This window comes from Grammomys surdaster, unplaced genomic scaffold (assembly GCF_004785775.1).
Source record: "Grammomys surdaster isolate TR1022 unplaced genomic scaffold, NIH_TR_1.0 125671, whole genome shotgun sequence".
Classification (NCBI taxonomy): domain Eukaryota; kingdom Metazoa; phylum Chordata; class Mammalia; order Rodentia; family Muridae; genus Grammomys; species Grammomys surdaster.
Window position 1 is genome coordinate 1,700,137 of NW_021620508.1, and position 18,009 is coordinate 1,718,145.

The following is an 18,009-nucleotide window of genomic DNA, read 5'->3' on the forward strand; positions in this document are numbered from 1 at the left end:
CCTAGGATATGTGAGTTCCTGTCTCTAAAATGTTGGCGATAACAGTAATAGCTTCGGTCCAGCCAAGGTCATGTGGACATACCAAGGCTTTTAGCATTCCCCCCCCCACACACACACACACACACTGAGTTCAGAAACACCACTGCTGCTGTGCTTTGTATCTGTCTATTAGGCCTTTCTCCTGCGGATGACCTTGGAGTACAGAAGAAAGCTCGAGGCTGGTATCTCTCCCTGATCCTGTGTATCACTAGAAGGAAGCCGTCTAGGCTCTCCCAGCCCCAGTGCTCCCACCTGAAATACAGCAGTGGTAACTCCTGCAGCAGGAAGTGTCCGGTGCTGTATGAGGAGCTGTGTGGGACATGTTTAAACCGGGCCGGTGTCAAGGATCTTTCCAGTCATCCTTGTCACATCACCCAGGCCAATCCTGTTCTTCCCTCAAAGACAGGGCCCCAGCGTTCTGCTGCGTACCATCCTCCATCCAGGACCTGCCGGCCCCTTCAGAGCCTGGATGGAGCAGGAGTACTGTACAGCCTCACAAAGCCAAAGGGCCATGTCCACCCAGCCTGTGGCTAAAACGGCACCAGTGGAGAATACACAGCCCCGGGTCCCTGTCCTATCTTAGCTGGAGCGGGGCCATAGCCCCTGGGCAGGCCACCCCTGTGCACTTGCAGCTCGGGATGGCCATCAGTGGGTCATTTCTCAGGAGAACGCAGATTCACTAATGGGAAGAGACAAAGCCAGTGCACACATGGGCGCAGGTAGCCTTGCCCATCTGGAAGCCAAGCCCAAGTCTTCATCCGCAGGCCTCACATCCACACACGCCATGCTGAAGGGAAGGTCTGAGATCACCTCTGCAGCTGAGGTGAAGGCGGCCTCATCCCTTTTACCTGGAACCCTCTGTGTGAGGCTTAATCTCACTTTCCTGCACCCTTAGTTCTTGTCACTGCCACCTGCAGAGCTAGTAACCCTGCAACACTGCTCGGGAGCGTCTCCTGACGTGTCAGGTCCAGGTACCTGAACGCATGTCACATGTAATCCAGCATGGGCATCTGAAACTGCGTGTGACAAAATGTTCGTCCTTTATGTGGTTTATACTGGTATTTGGGGGGGGGGGGTTGGCGGGGTGGGGAGAGGGTTGGTTGTTTCTGTTTTGATACAGGGTCTAATGTAGTTGAGGCTGGCTAAAACCTCAGGGATTTAGTCAGAGGTGATCTGGAACCCCTGTCCTTGTGTCCCTGCCATCAGTGCTGGGATGACAGGCCTGACACTCTATACCTAACCAGAGTGAGCCATTAGAATTCTAAACTTTGCCGGGCGGTGGTGGCACACGCCTGTAATCCCAACACTTGGGAGGCAGAGGCAGGTGGATTTCTGAGTTCGAGGCTAGCCTGGTCTACAGAGTTCCAGAACAGCCAGGGGTACACAGAGAAACCAAAAACAAAACAAAAAAAATTATAAACTTTAAACAAGAGATGCTAAGGATTTGTCTTTATCTTCAAGTGCGTACGTCTGCATGTCAGTATTACATGTGACTACAGATTCCCGTGGAGGTCAGAGCCATGGGATCTCTTGGGAGCCGCACTTACAGGCAGTTGTGGGGGAATCAAATTCAGGTCCACCAGTGGAGCAGAAAGCACACTTCACTTCTCTTAGCTCCTATCTTAAAAAAAAAAAACTAATTTGCAATTAGAAATGGTGACGCATACCTCTAACCCCTGTTGTTATCCCACGGGAAGTTCAGGCAAGAAGACTGCTGTGCACCTCAGGCCAGCCTGGGAGGTGGCGTGAGACCTCCTCCAAAACAAATCACAAGGAGAAAGTTTTGATCCGCTGGCACAGTTGACTTTCCAAAGTTTGGTTGCGGTTGATAGCAGGAGGCTCCTTGTAGCAGTTAAGCAAGATAAAGGGGGTGAGGGCTCAGTGGGTCCTTCTGCGCAAACCCAACAACCTAAGCACAAAGTGGGAGGAGAGCCCAAGTCCACGGAGCTGCCTGCCTCCACACAGACCCCTTCCCCAGCGCACACAGCGACAGTAAATAGATTGTTATTGCTACAGTGTACCTTGACCGCTCGAGTGAGTGACCTTCTTTGTCTTTGCTTCTGCAGTGACATGGGCTCCAGGGCCGGCTACCCGACTCAGGTTTACAAAACAAGCAGTGCAGAGACTCCCCGGCCCTCCCATCCCTCTCAATGCAGCCCTTTCCAGCTCTCCACGTCGGTCCCCAAGTCTTTCTTCTCCAAGCAGCCTGCACACAGCAAGCATTCGTCAGGATGGAAGAGAGCGGACGATCCCCCACCACGGCCACTCCCCTTCGCTGAGAGCAAGAAGTAAGTGCCACCACGAGGCCACCCGGCATCTCTGGGGCAGGAAAAGGGTGACTCTCTGTGCTGTTCTGTACCCTGGATCTATATCTGTGAACAAGACAGGCGACAGAGAGCCCTGTTCTTAGGGAACTGACAGTTCAGTTGGGATGACAGACAGGAAATACAGTAAATAAGGGACTGTATTTGAGGATGGAGGCATGCGGCTGTAATGGCAGCACTCCCGTCCCTGGGTGGGCATGCTGGTAGTTGAGATGGGTCCCCCAACATCCAACTTTCTCCATGGGTTCCAGAGGTTGGACTTGGCTCATGTGACCTGCATGACCTTCACTTTACACCCACTGAGTCACCTCCCTGGCTGCTGGCTCGCTCTCCTGCTTGCCTTTGAACTCACACATTTGTTTGTGTGTGAGTTTATGGGCACGTGGGTGTGAATGCCAGAAAAAGGCATCAGGCATCCTTCTCTGTCGCTCTCTGCCTATTGCTCTGAGGCAAGGTCTCTTCCTGGACCTTGGCCTCCCATATTCTCTGTTAGACTAGAATCCAGCACGATACTGTGATCCTCCTCAGAGCGGGAGTTGAAGAAATGGACAAAATGCCTGGCTTGTTACATAGGTTCCAGGAGCTGAACTCTTTCCAGCTCCATGTAGATAGAGGAAGTGGTCTGTGCCGTTAAAAAAGGGCTTTGGTACTAGAGCATAACTTAGCAGATTACTTGCCTAGAATCCCCCAGTGAGGTGCTGGGGGCGTGGCTCAGTGGTAGAGCCCCTGCCTAGAATCCCCCAGTGAGGGGCTGGGGGCGTGGCTCAGCGGCAGAGCCCCTGCCTAGAATCCCCCAGTGAGGGGCTGGGGGCGTGGCTCAGCGGCAGAGCCCTTGCCTAGAATCCCCCAGTGAGGGGCTGGGGGCGTGGCTCAGTGGCAGAGCCCCTGCCTAGAATCCCCCAGTGAGGGGCTGGGGGCGTGGCTCAGTGGCAGAGCCCCCGCCTAGAATCCCCCAGTGAGGGGCTGGGGGCGTGGCTCAGTGGTAGAGCCCCTGCCTAGAATCCCCCAGTGAGGGGCTGGGGGCGTGGCTCAGTGGTAGAGCCCCTGCCTAGAATCCCCCAGTGAGGGGCTGGGGACGTGGCTCAGCGGTAGAGCCCCTGCCTAGAATCCCCAGTGAGGGGCTGGGGGTGTGGCTCAGTGGCAGAGCCCCTGCCTAGAGAGTCCCTGCCTAGTATCCCCCTGCCTTTTAGAGGGTAGTTCTCTTCTTCCTCCATGTGGGTCCTAGGGATCAATGTTAGGTCCTCCAGTTGGGCAGCCTTTTCTCTCCAGCCTTTTCTAAATGCATTCATTTATTGAAGGCTCACAGCAACTCCATGAGGATGCAGTATTCTCCCCACTTAACAGATAAGGCAACTAAGCTCCGGAATCCATGCAGGAGGAGATGGCCCTTGGATCAGAGCCACACAGCCACATCCAAACTCCTGTTCTGTGGGTAGAGGAGTTTCTGGCTTCCTCCATCTGTTCTTTCCAACACCTTCTTTCCTGACCTGGATGGGGCTGCTTAAATCCGTGGGTGACATAGAGCCTGGGGGAAGAGAAGCACCAGGAGACAGAAAATGGTCCCTGGAGGTGTTAGCAGGCTCTGAGAATCCAGTTCACGTGTCTCACTGACAGCCAGAGGGGACTCTGAAAACTAGAATCTGGCCATTCGCTCTCCTTCTTACAATCTCCGGCCACCCCACCCCATCCCAGAGTTAATGTTGGAGGCTCGGACACAGTGGTCCTGTTCTGTATCCTGGGCTGTGTACCACCCTTCCTGCACAGACTCCTGCCAGGTCCTGTCTCATACTTCCATCCTTCACTCTGCTTCAAATTGGACGCATGCCAACACCACCCCACCCCAGGGCCTTTACACTGCCACTAAGTGTCTCGGGACAGTGTCCTCCTAGGTAGTCTCAGGCTAATGCCACCTGCTCAGACTGGCCTTTACAGCCTGGGTAGGCGAGTCTTCTCTGGGATCTACTTCACATTTCTCTCACTGGAAGACAAGTGTCACTGTCTTGGTCACAGGGCACTTGTAACCTGCCTCGCACACACTGGGGTAGCTTGGTCAGTAAACGGACTAGCCATGAATCTCACTTGATTCTATGACCCCAGTAAGCAAGAGGTCCCCCTGCTTTTCAACGCAGCCAGAGGAGCAAACCCTACAGACCCTCATCTGCTCCTCTGTGTCCCGTGGCTCCTCTCCTGCCCTCCTGAGTTCTTATCCCATCTCCGTGGGCATCACGCCCTCTGCCTGGAGCTCCCATCCGCCTCACCCCCTGTGTGTGGCTCTGTAGGCCCATTGCACTGAGGGACACGGAGTGACACTGTAGAAACGGACGTCTCACAGTTGTGGGGGGCGCGGCAGAGTCTCCCACTGTGTCTGTGAGGGAGAGACAGTCTGTCCCAGGCCGTCTCTAGCATCCTCTGTTTTGCAGGAGAAGCTGCTTCACCTCCCAGCACCCATTTCATCTTCATAGGGCCTTCTGCTCTGGGTGAGGCTGTAATCACCTTTCCCCAATCTGATCAGATTGTCATCCACCCTGGTGGCTTCATTTCAACTTGATGACTTCCCCAGAGGCCCTGTTTCTAGTGCAGTCACATTCACACTGGCTCTTTTTTCTTAATTGAACCCAGTATTGTGCACATGCTAGGCAAATGCTCTACCTGTAACCTGGATTTTACACACACACACACACACACATACACACACACACACCCCTGATGCTGACAATGGAACCCAGGGCCTTATAAACACTAGGCAAGTTTTCTGCTCTCTGAGCTGCATCCCCAGCCCCGGTCTTTTGAGACAGAAACTGGCCCTGCCTCTGTCTCTGGAGTTCTAGGGCTGTAGGTGTGTGCCACCCTGTCTGGCTACAAATATATTTGTTAAAATCACAAATAGAAAAGACTGACTAAATTCTTTATATTTTAAGATTTATCTATTTTATATGTATGAGTGTTGGCTGTATAATATTATATGTATACTTTGTACATGTGCACATAAAGACCAGAAGAGGGCGCTGGATCACCTAAACTAGAGTTACAGGCAGTTCTGAGCCACATGTGGGTGCTGGAAATTGAACTTGGGTCCTCTTTAGGAGCAGAAGTTTTTCTCAGCCGCTGAGTGACCTCTCCAGGTCTGACTTATAAGGTCGCTGGGCAGGACAGGGCCATGTTTTGTTTTTCAGAGCTCAAGCCCAAGGCCTGTGCGTCCTAAGCAAGGTCTTCTCTGCTATGTTGAGTCCCGTCCGTGGAGCCTTGCACTCAGACTCTCCCTGAGCATCTCAAGATCATGACCTTGTCACTCTTGAGTCATCATCTAACCCAGTTTTTCAGAAAACACTATTTCTGACTCCTGGCTAAATTCCTTGAGTTCAGACACACCATCACTGGAGCATGACCCTGTTGCTAGGGATCAGGCTTGGTGGTAGAAACCTCCCCTTACCAGGCTGTCACCAGGTATGGTGGGGCCCATGTCCCAGAGGTGGGAGAATAGGAGTCTCTCAGCTGGGCTACTTGGTCACAGCGTCTGTCACTCCTGCCAGTCTTGGGGTTTCCCTCCACATGGTTCCAGAGAACCAGGAGCCTACTCAATCTGTCCACCTCTGAGTTTGTCACAGTCCCTTGTGTAAAGGGTGATGGCCCACAAGGACCCACACTGTGTAGCGAGCGCAAGGAGCATGGCCTGTCGGCCAGGCTGTGCTACCTAGCCCCAGACCCTCCTGCAACCCCACAGAGGGATCTTGTTCTTACCCCATTTCCCAAAGGCACCAAGGTCCCAACTAGACAAGGCCTGGCAAACTCAAAGCTCAGACCAAGAGCATCTCATCTCTCAGATTCAAGCATGGGGACCACGTACAAGATGGTGTGCTCCTCTTCTGAGAGAAAACCAGCACCTCGTGTTGAGGCACACTCTCTGCTTGATGAGCTAGAGAAATGGACCCTGTGCTGTAGAGCCTGAGCATCTACCACAATAAATAGGGCACCGTGTTGGCTTTGACCAACAGCTCTGCCTTCACTCTGCCACCAGAGGGATGGCAAGGGATGAGGACCCACTATTGGCTGCACCTCAAGGTCCATCTCTAAAATGGGGTGGTGGCAGCTCCTACTACAGGGATGCTGTGAGGGCTTTCAGAGTCATCCCAAGTCTGCAAGCACAAGGTGGCTTTTACCAGCCACCCTGCTCCAGAGGCACGGAGCCAGAGCATGGCAGCCTTCTCTGATTGGAAGCTTCTTTTTTTTTTTTTTTGGTTTTTCGAGACAGGGTTTCTCTGTATAGCCCGGGCTGTCCTGGAACTCACTCTGTAGACCAGGCTGGCCTCGAACTCAGAAATCCGCCTGCCTCTGCCTCCCGAGTGCTGGGATTAAAGGCGTGCGCCACCACCGCCCGGCATGATTGGAAGCTTCTACATCTTTGGTTCCTCCGCTTCGAAGGCTAATCTAGCTGAAAGGCTGACACTACCTCACAGCTAGGTGGTTGTGTAGCGAGGGAACACAGTCCAAGTTGCTGTAGCCATGCTTGAGCCTGTCCTTCAGTGTGCAGCCACACCGATACCACCCCCCTCAGCGCCACCACGTGATACATTCATTATAGAGGCATGATTTTTTTTTAAGGGCCTGTGGTCTTTGTCCAAGGGACTGAGAATTAGGCACAGGAGGCCCCTAGAACGGCTTCTATACATAGGACCTGCGACATAGTTGAGGGGTCGTCAGGAAGACAAGGCACCAGTCACTGCTGAGGATCTAGGCATGAACATCCGCATCTATGAATCGGGACAGCCCACTCGCTCATGGCAGCAAGGAGCATCCCGGGACCTGGGAGAGTGAGTGGCCACAGGAGGTGATAGTCTACCACAGCTGCTAGCTCCAGCCACAGTTACAGACGCAGTCCATGGGTCACACGACTTTGTTTTAACCTAGAATATCAGCGTCCTTGCCAGGGACATGGAGATGGCTACCTGAGGGATGCACACAGTTATACACACAGCGTCCAGCCATGGCCCAGGACCAGCATGCTGAACTCCGCTTGTCTGATGAGATAGTCACTGTGCAGCTCAGAGCAGCTGGACGGCATGCCTACCCTCAGTTTCCCCAGCTGACAGTAGTGCGTCTGACACAGAAGTGGTATTGAGGGTTCATTGGGCTGAGGGTGCTGGCTTCCGGTGGTTGGCTGCGGCTTCCGGTGGTTGGCTGCTGCTTCCAGGCTCCCTTCTTCCTCTGGCTCAGGGACCCCCAACTCCAGCTCAGTGCCACCCAGAAAAGAACCAGAGGAGCTCTCCTGGGCACCAGTTACCCTTAAACAGTAGGGCTGGCCCTACGTTTTCCTATTGGCCTCTGCCAGCCATGTTGGCAGAACCCTCAACCCTGCCAGGCTGACAGCCGTACTAATTAGCTTGATTAACCTGGTCCCAAGGGAGCCACCCCATCTGGAAGACAGATGCCTGGGATGGCGCAAAGCCACGCCTGACGCAGTGCTTGCCTGCACTCCTGGCCTGTCCGCCATAGAAAGACGCTGCCACTGGTAGAGTCCTGTCCACACCGCTTCCTTTTTCTTCTGCTGTTTTAGCTTTTCAAATTATTGTCATTTTATGTATATGGCTGTTTTGCTAGCATGTATGTTTACACCACATGTGTGCAGTACTTGTAGAGGCCAGAAAGGGCATCAGAGTCCCTGGGACTGTAGTTGTAGGCTATACAGAAACTATAGTTTGTGAACTTCCACAGGGGTACTAGGAATCTAGAGTCCTCTGGAAGAGCAGCCAGTACTCTTAACCACTGAGCCGTCTCTCCAGCCCCAGATCCTTTACAGTTGTTCTTTTTCTGATGGTATTAAACCCCAACATGGCAAAACCTGAGTTTAGACAGCGTGGGCTGCCAGGCAGTGGTGGCGCACGCCTTTAATCCCAGCACTTGGGAGGCAGAGGCAGGCGGATTTCTGAGTTCGAGGCCAGCCTGGTCTACAGAGTGAGTTCCAGGACAGCCAGGGCTACACAGAGAAACCCTGTCGGGGGTTGGGGGGACCAACCCCCCCCCCCCAAAAAAAAACATTAAAAAAAAAAAAAGACAGTGTGGGCAAATCACAGTTCTATCTCGGAGTGCTAGACAGGTAAAATACAGACGGTAAGAAATTAAATACTGCAGAATGTTTAAGGTTTTGTTGTTGTCATTGGGTTGTTTGCTTTACTTGAGGGGGATTGTTGTTAGGTTTGGTGGCGGCTCTTGTTGGATTGTGTGATCACGTGCATGCCACAGCAGGCCTGTTAGAGAACAGCTTTCAGAAGGAAGTTCTCGCTCCACCATGGACTCCAGGGATGGAACTCAGGCCGTCTCAGTCTTCCATAGCACGCAGTTTTACCCACTGAGGCAGGATCTCACGCAGCCCGGGCTGGAGATGACCAGAACCCCTGCTCCCACTTCTCCCGCCAAAGGGCGGGGCTTGCAGACACATGCTGAGCGTGACCCTGTACACGAGGTCGTGTGTGCAGTGCTTGCTCTACACCACGTGCGTGCCTGGCGCCTGCAGAGTTCAGAAGCATGGGAGTTACAGAGGGCTGTGAGCCACTGTGTGTGTGCTCGAAGCCAAGCCTGGCCCTCCTCTAGGGCAGCAAACTCTCTTAACTAAGCCATCTCTTCAATAACCCCTCTTTCTTTTTTCTTTTTCCCTTCCTTCCTTTCCCCGCCCTCTCATTACTGTTGTTCGAAGCTGTCACTGTACAGGGTGACTTTGAACTTACAGTCCCCCTGCCTCAGCCTCTCTGCTTCAGTTATGGGAGTGTGCACCACCTGTGGCTCCTTGCTCCCTTCCGTGTGTGTCAACACAGGTACTGGCTGTGCGTGTGTTTCCACACCTTTCCCTTTGCATCTTTTGGCATTGGCTTTATAGTAGGGCATTTAAAGTGGCCTTGTACTTAAGAGCTATGGAGTGGCTTTTCCATGGAATTGTTTACAGCCACCAGCCCTAAGGTCATCAGATTTGGATAACTGTAGAGACAAGTGTGTTGGGGTGTTAATGGGGGTTCCTACCCACCTTAGATCATTTAGTTCCCAAATAAAAGATACAAACCCTCTAGAATTATAGTAAGCCTTAAAGCACCCAAGTTGGGCTGATATCAGCCCAGCCCTCTGTGCTATTTTGACTACTTTCCTGTCAATAGTCCCAAAATATCACTTGCTGTGTTCTACCTGGACCACTCCTACCCCAACAGGCCAGCCCTCACAGCCATGTGCTCAGATACCCCAGGGCATCTCTTCCTTCTTCCTCTCTCTTCTTCCCCTCATGGTCCCTGCCTCACACTCCAAGTCTGGGAACCAAAGCCCCGCCTACCTTTCTTCTGCCCAGCTACAGGCTGTAGGTATCCTTATTAACCAATCAGGATAACTTAGGGGGCAAGGTTTATATAACAAAAGCTGACATACAGACATACATACATACATACATACATACATACATACATACATACATACATGGATCTGCTAGTCTTGGAGCAGGTCTTGGGTGGGATACAGTATTTAGCATTTAAATACATAGAAGCATCAGAACAACCAGAGAGCTAGCTAAACAAAGAAGATCAGAGGCGGTAAAGCCAAGCTCTGCCTGAGGGAATTATTTGTTTTAGCATTTTAGCATGGAGCTTAAAGGTAGCAGGTCAGCCTAGAATCCCCCAGCGAGGGGCTGGGGTGTGGCTCAATGGAAATGCAATTGTGTAACGTGGCACTCGCTTCCATCCTCAGCATCTCACACGTGCACACACACACACACACACACACACACAAATACATAAATAAAAGTTTTTGGTGTTTTTTTTTTTTTTAATCCATGCTAAGCAAGAACTCTGCCACTGAGGACTCTAGCCCCGCTACATAGATTCCGCAAGTTGTGTTAGCTCCACAGCTAGGACCCATACACGCTCTTCTGCCCTGAGTCTGACCAACTCCTTATCAGAGCAGGGGAACTTACACTGAGAATTCTGAGAAAAGTCAAAATTCAAAGGTTGGGGAGGGAAGGTCTTCCAACCCCCTCAGAAGAGCATTTGTGGGAGACTTGCTTTGTCTTCCTTCTGCCTCTTCCTGCTCTCCTCCCAATTTTAAGCTTTTAATTTGCCCAGAGAATTCCTTCCTCGGAAAGGACAGCCAGCAGGTTGATTTAGGCAGGAATATGGCTGGACAAAGAAAACCTCCTGCCCTGTCTGCCTGCCTTTGTTAAAATTGCAAGGGCAGCCACTGAGAAACAGAAAGGAAGATAAAGACTTCAGAGACGTCCCCAGCCCAAAACATCTCACTTCTTTTCTGGGCTCAGAGACTCTTTCATTTTTTATTTTTTCTCCAGTAACAAATGGTAAAGGCCAGACGCCAGGCTGCTTTAGGCTGCTTTAGGCTGCTTTAGGCTGCTTATGATGATTGTTGTCGCAACACATGCTCGTGGTAAAATAGACTCACAGTTCAGAAGGGAGAGTCTCATCTCTCCACCACGGAATGAGACTCCTGCTCCCCAGAGATCAGTCTTCATACCTCCCAGAGTGTTCTGTAAGCAAAGTATATTTCCTAAATCAAATGTGGGCATGTTTCACATATCATAATAGTTTTTCATTTTCAGTCCATCTGTGTTATAAACATAACAGTCCGAGTCAGGCATGGTGACTCATGCCTCTCACCCGAGCAATCAGGAGGCTGAGGCAGGAGGATAATTTGTCCCAGGCCAGCCTGAGCCACATAGCAAATCCTCTCTCAAAAGAGCCAAGCAGAAGAACAAAGGAAAAGCAGGGGCAGGGGGAGTGGAGGTATAGTGTGGTAATGGAGTGCTTGCCTAGCACGAAGGAGGCCCTGGGTCTGATCCCATCCTGATTTAAAAGGCCTGGAAAGAAGGCTCAGTGGTTAAGAGCATTGGCTTCTTTTCCAGAGGGCTGACAATTTCAGCCTTTATAGGTACCAGTGCACAGAAATACATGTGGACAAAACACAGAGATGCATAAAAGAAAAAAATTTTAAGTTAAAAATAAATTAGGGGCCGGGTGGTGGTGGCACACGCCTTTAATCCCAGCACTTGGGAGGCAGAGGCAGGTGTATTTCTGAGTTCGAGGCCAGCCTGGTCTACAGAGTGAGTTCCAGGACAGCCAAGGCCACACAGTGAGACCCTGTCTCGAAAAACAAAGCAAAAAGAAAAAAAAGAAATTAGGTATGGTGGTATATACCTTTAATCTCAGTACTCTGGAGACAGAGGAAACTGGGTCTCTACATGTTCAAGGCCAGCATGGCTACAGAGAAAGTTCTAGACTATCCAGGGCTACAGAGAGATACCCAGTCTCAAAAAAACAAAAGCAAGCCTATGTCCTTGGGAGTGGCTTTCTTGGTTTTTGTTTGCTTGGTTGTGTCTGTGTGTGTCTGTGTGTGTGTATCTGTGTGCATGTGTGTGTCTGTGTGTGCCTATGTGTGTGCATGTGTCTGTGTGTACATGTGTCTGTGTGTACATGTGTTTGTATGCATATGTGCAGGCCAACAAGGGCACTGATTCCAGAGCTGGAGTGACAAGTGGTTGTGAGCCGCCCACCATAGGCTGTGGGAACCAAACTTCTGCCCTCTGGAAGAGCAGCAAGCAAGGTAACCATCTCTCCGGCCCCTCATCTGGTTTAGTTTATATTTTAGGACAAGATTTTATGTAGCCCAGGCCGGTCGCAGGTTCAGTACATAGTTACAAGTACCTTTAACTCCTGATTCTTGACCCCACCTCCCAAGTGCTAGGATTGCAGATGTGCGACAATACACCTGGCGTCAGGCACATGCTGAACCTAACAAACCAGGGCTTAGTGCATGCTGAGCAAACAGCCCTGCAGCCAAGCCACACGCAGAGCTCAGTGCAAGGTGGTGTCTCATAAGGACTTTGCTGCTGTCAAGGACTCAAGTCAGAGCCCAGATTGTCAGTCCCAGGCAAGAAGCCAGGCAACAAACAGAGGCAAGAGGAGGCCTGCAAGTAACACTGGCCCTTGGGGCTTCTGGATAGAAGGCAAGGAGCCATGGGTGAGCAAGCTGGTCTGGAGAGAGTTGGGAGCCATAGGGCCTCTGTTCCAAACATCCGCTTCTGTCAGGGGCCAGCTGGGTGCCTGTCAGCAGCTCCCAGGATGGGGCTCTGTGCGTTTTCCTGCTGTGGACATTGTCTTCACCTTTCTATAGCTGTGAAGAGACTGTGACCAAGGCAACTTAGAAAGGAAGTATTTCCTCGGGGCCTACAGTTTCAGATGGTCCATGACCATCATGATGGGGGACGCGACAGCAGGCAGGCATTCCTGGTGCCTTGAAACACAGCCACCAGTCAGAAAGACACTGGGAATGGGGAGAGTCTTTTGAAACCTCAAAGCCTACCCCTGTGACACAGGTCCTAATCCTTTCCAAACAGTTCCCCCAGCTAAGAACCTAGGTTGTGCCTCTGGGGGCCATTCTCATTCAAATCACCACAGATGTAATGGGATTTGTCTGAGAGCCCACAGCAGGAGCAAGCAGGGGTGTGACTGAGGGCCAAACTGTCCCTTCCTTTTCCTGCCCCAGTCCACTGTGGGTCAGCATGGCATAGAGTGAGGAGGAGAATGAGACCCGCTTCCCACCACCCTCTGGATCAGAAGGCCACGCCTAGGATGGCAGCAGTTCGTCCTCAGGTCCCTGTGGTATGGGGGAGAGTTATCCCATGTGACGGGACCAGAAACCCCAGAGTTCCTAAAGCAGGGGTAATGACTTCTGGGGTACCCCATCATTCTTGTCAGGGACCTGCTCACCTCCCCCCACCCAGCTCTCATGAGCCCTGCCGCCCACCCATCCTCTTGACACACACATGAGGACCTAATGATGGCCAGCCATCAGTTCAACCCCCAAGGTCTCTTGGAGGCAATTGCAAATCCACAGAGTGGCTCTTAAATCTGGAATCTCACACAGTCAGTCTGTCCCTGGCCCCTCACAGACATCACCTCAACACTTGCTCGCTCTCTCACCTGGAATGTTCTTCTGGGTGGGTTCTTCCCTTGTCTCCCACTCCCCCAGATGTCAGCCTGGAGAAGCAGCTCAGCAATCTGACTGGTGTTCTCATTCCAGGCAGGTGGACGCCAATGCAAAAAACGTCTTTGGTCAGCCACGGTTGAGGGCATCCCTGCGAGACCTCCGGTCCCCACGGAAGAACTACAAGTCAACCATCGAGGATGACCTAAAAAAGCTTATCATCATGGATAACCTGGGGCCAGAGCAGGATCGGGACATGGGGGTGCGTGGGGCACGGGAGTGCATGTGACACGGGGATGCGTGTGGCTGGTGGCCTAGGGCAAGTTTGGGAGGGTTGATGCTTTCTGCCCTGCCCCCAGCCTTTGGTGTCCGCTGGCCCTGTTGGAGAGAGCAGTTGGGGATCTCTTATTAATTAGGGACAGAGCCTGGGCTCAAGCCAGCTGAGGAAGGCCCCAGAGGCCCTGGGCCTTCACAGCTTTTTCCCAGAAGCCAAGAATTAAACGGTCCTACCCAGCTCTTCAGAACACAACCACAAGCAGGAAGGAGGAGCTCCCAGAAACAAGTCAGACTCTCATTCCCCAAAGACTGGGAGACCAAAGCAGCGGGCACTGTGGTCCCTCCATTGCCCTGCCTATCCCCCATTGTCATGCCAGCAGTCTGTGGGAACCGAGGCAGCTCTTCCCTGGGTATTGTGGCACACACCTGTCATCCCAGCTCTCAGGAGACTGAGACAGGAGGATCACATGTTCCAGGCCAGCCTGGGTTACGTGGTTAGCTCAGACCATATCTGAAAAGAAAAGGCACGGATGAGTTCAGTGAAGGGCTTCTATAAGCTCACAGTTGGAGGATAGGCTCAGAGGCCGTGGGTACAGGTCAAGGGTTGGGAACCCTTGGCAAAGCCTAGTGCTTTGACCAGTAAGAGTACAGAAATGAGTGCTGGGTAGACAAGAACTTGTCAAAAAGCCCCTGAGGCCTGGGACCACAGCCCAGCGTGCCAAGCCCTCATCCTCCCCTGTCTTGGCAGCAGTCCCCCCAGAAGAGCCTGCAGCGAACACTGTCGGATGAGAGCCTGTGTAGTGGGCGCCGGGAGCCCAGCTTCGCCAGCCCTGCCAGCCTGGAGCCCGGCCTACCCAGCGATGTGCTCTTCACCAGTACCTGTGCCTTCCCCTCCAGCACTCTGCCCGCCCGCCGCCAGCACCAGCACCCCCACCCACCCAGCGGGGCACCCAGCACCGGTCCAGCCACTGGCAATGGCTTCCCAGAGAAGAAATGTGAGCCTGGGCATTTGGGGCTGCAGGTCCCCCCCCCATCCCCGGGGCAGGCGTGGGGGCACCTGGTGGTCACGTGTGGCTGGGCCTGGCGAGGGAGGGAAGGGTATACAGGTGCTCCAGGGAACCTCAAGGGGCAAATATTACTGGCCCGTTGGGCCACCTGAAACCTGAGGAAGTCAGCCTCCCCCGCCTCCCACCCAAGGACAAGTGAGGACATCCTCAGCTCCCCAGCTGCTTATCAGTCTCCTGCTCCCACAAAAACGGCTCACTTCCTGAGCATTTCCTTAGTGTCCTGACTTCCCCAAGTATGCCATGCTTGCTGGGGTTCCTGGGTGCGAGTCATCCACACGTTTTTCTCCTCTAGCAGGTATCTATGACTATCCCCTCTACGTGGGCCACTGGAACAGCGTCTCCCGACAGGTCCCAGAGGCCAGCACGTAGACGTTTGAGGATCATGAGTTTGAGAGTTTGAGGCCAGCCTAGAACCCTAGCAAGACCCATCTCAACTGGAAAAGAAAAATGGCAAGGCAGCCATGCTTCCCAGGCTCACCTCTGTGTCCTGCTTCTGCCCTCAGCCTTAATAGCCCTGCCTGCTCCTCGGTAGGATCTGGTAGACAGGATACACCCAACATGAAGCCAGAAGGAGCTGAGAGTGCTTTGTATGTAGGCCCAGACTCCACCTCTGCCACACTCTCGAGCCCAGCGTCCGTCCCCTCAGCCCGGCAGACTAGTCTCGAGAGTCTCCCATCTACCCACGCCGGGCCACTCTGCCCGCTTTCCCGATTGCAGCCTCATCCACTCTGGTGTCTTCCCTTTTAGACTAGGAACACCTTAAGCACAAACCCTGGGAGCCTCTGTGTATTAGGCTTCTGCCTTACAGACATACCTCAGAATACCAGGATTCTGGGTGTTTGCTTCAAGAACAGATTTGGAGGTTACCACCCAGCCCTTGATAGGCTGTAAGTCCTGCCGAGATCTGCCATGGTATTGTAGGACATCATTGTACCGCTTTGCTGTGGGGCCAGCCAGATAGCCTGTCCACACATCCCGGGGGTGGCCTACATACCTCTTCAGGAGGGACTGTGACACTTCAGGTGGACACACCAGCCTTGTCATTTCTCTGACTCAGCCCTGTTCTTTCTGAGCCTCCCAGGCCTCCTCAGTGTTCCACAGAGCTCTGGGACCGTTCCACATGAGTGTTTTTCTCCCCGGCCTCTCCCACTGCAGAGCTTCAAGGTTACCTCAGCAGGACCTCCCTGGTCCCATATATAGAAAGCCACCCCCACAGACACCCAGGTGACAGGGCCCTTGCCCTGCTGGAGCCTCTCCCTGGTGCAAAACAGTATGAAGTCTCTTTCCCTTCCGTGGTGACTGTCACACTCAGCCCGTCTCTCCGTCTCCACCTTCCCACATAGCCGCCATCTCCACCTCGGAGCTCTCACTGGCTGAGGGACGGGACCGACCCCTGCGGCGACTTGACCCTGGGATGATGCCACTACCGGACACAGCCGCTGGCCTTGAGTGGTCCAGCCTGGTGAATGCAGCCAAGGCCTACGAAGGTGGGTAGCCTCCACCCACCCGCTCCTGATCCTCAGAGGATGACTAGAGGGCCTGTGGCTTTGCTAGACCTCACGCCCGTGTTCCAGAGTCACAGAGAGCAAAGTTAAAGCCTTTCATAGTCATCTGCTGTCCATGCAGCCCAAGCAGGCGACCTCTTCCGATCCCCTGCTACCTGGTCCACGGAAGGAGATCCCTCACCAACAGCCTGGGCTTCATAGTGGTCCTGTGAAAAATGGGCCCAGAGCAAGCCCTCTACAAGTGGTACCCTACTGGAGGCTGCATGAGACCCATCTCAAAATAAAGCAAAACAAATCCAGGCAGGATAACCTGGTCTATGAAGCAGGTGCCAGGACAGCCAGGGCTATGTTCAAAGACACTGTCTCAAAAAAAAAAAAAAAAAAAAAAGTCTTGGTCGAACAGTTTTAAACTCAGTAAACTGAGTAGGACCCACAGTCCTCATAGCCCGCTGGTATGCAGTTTGTAGGGCCTCCCCCCCTGCCTGTCACAGATGACTCTGAGTACCTTCTCCTCACCTCAGCCAGCAGCACAGGAGAAAGAGGCACACCTTCCCTCAGGGGAAGCCTTTACCAACTGCCTGTCTGCCACACCCTCAGCCCTCAGCTGTGCCTACCCAGACTGGGAATTTGTGAGCTGGGGGATAGCACAAGGGTAGAGGCTTGTGTGTAAAATCCTGGGTTGTCTTGGTTTTGTTTTGCAGGGGCGAGTTGGTTTGGTTTTGTTTGGTTTATTGATTGGTTTTGTTTTGTTTTGTTTGTTTTGGGGGTTTGTTTGGTTTGGAGGAGGTGGGTTGTTTGGTTTGGTTTAGTTTTTCTGAGACAGCATTTTCTGTGTGTAGCCCTGGCTGTCCTAGAACTCACTCTGTAGACCAGGCTGGCCTCGGTCTTGGAATTCTACCTGTCTATGCCTCCTGAGTACTGGGATTAAAGGTGTGGACTACCATCTGCCAACTAAAAGACCCTGGGAAACAGATTTGTCTGTCTGTTTCTCTGTTTTAGACAGGTATCATATAGCCCAGATTAGTCTCCAACTCACCATGTAGGTCAGGCTGGGCTTGAACTCCTTCCTGGTCTGTCTACTGAGTACTAGGATTATAGGTGTATGTACTGTGCCTAGCTCAGAATTCTGCAGCCTAGCCTCAGATTTGTGGTCCTCCTGCCTCAGCCTCTCCAGTGCTGGCATTGCAGGGCTGTGGTGCCACCCCTGACCCAGCCCAGCCATGTTAAGGTTTTGTAATTCTGAATGCCCACCCTCTCAGTCAACCTAGAGACCATCATCACAAGGCATGTGTGGACTAGGTGGGCATTTTTCATACTGCCCTCTCTATCCAAAGGACCGTAGTAGAAAAGCAAGAATGGTTTTAATTAAAACGGGACTTCTGTGTCTGTGTACCACACGTTCTGCCATCTAGCAGCAGCCCCAAGGACGTCATGTTTACCCCGACATCCCCACTACAGGGTAGTACAGGCCAAGCGTTGCTCGCATCCTTGACTTTGAGAGGGAGGGCAAGCAGTGGGGACAGACCAGATCTGAAAACTCGGAGCTCAGCTGGCTGGCTCCCAACATAGGAAGCACCAAATGGGTTGACAGGGAAACCGGAGACTGCCGCCTACGTGTGGTCTCCAGCTTTGCCTGTGAGGAGCTTTGTGACACACCATTAACCCCTCATGCCTCAGCTGCTCATCTGTAAAGTCCCTCTGCCCTACAAGTTGTGAGCATTAGATGAACTTGTGCTTGTTAAAGTTCTTATGAACCACAGCACTGCAGGGATGAGCAGCAGAAGAGCCCCTGCCTAGAATCCCCCAGTGAGGGCCTGGGGGCGTGGCTCAGTGGTA

The 18,009-nt window shown here is 52.7% G+C and overlaps 1 protein-coding gene across 3 annotated transcripts in view; it reads left to right on the plus strand.

Moving 5' to 3' along the window:
* The window catches only part of Sipa1l3 (signal induced proliferation associated 1 like 3), a 204,655-nt gene that overhangs the window by 181,200 nt on the left and 5,446 nt on the right, over nucleotides 1-18,009 (plus strand). For 2 of the 3 annotated variants that reach the window (XM_028787588.1, XM_028787589.1), the window contains exons 16-19: nucleotides 2,106-2,327; nucleotides 13,422-13,587; nucleotides 14,350-14,596; nucleotides 16,012-16,155. In XM_028787588.1, the coding sequence (XP_028643421.1) occupies nucleotides 2,106-2,327; nucleotides 13,422-13,587; nucleotides 14,350-14,596; nucleotides 16,012-16,155 (779 nt within the window). The remainder of the gene's footprint in view (nucleotides 1-2,105; nucleotides 2,328-13,421; nucleotides 13,588-14,349; nucleotides 14,597-16,011; nucleotides 16,156-18,009) is intronic. The other variant, XM_028787590.1, reaches the window with a different exon arrangement.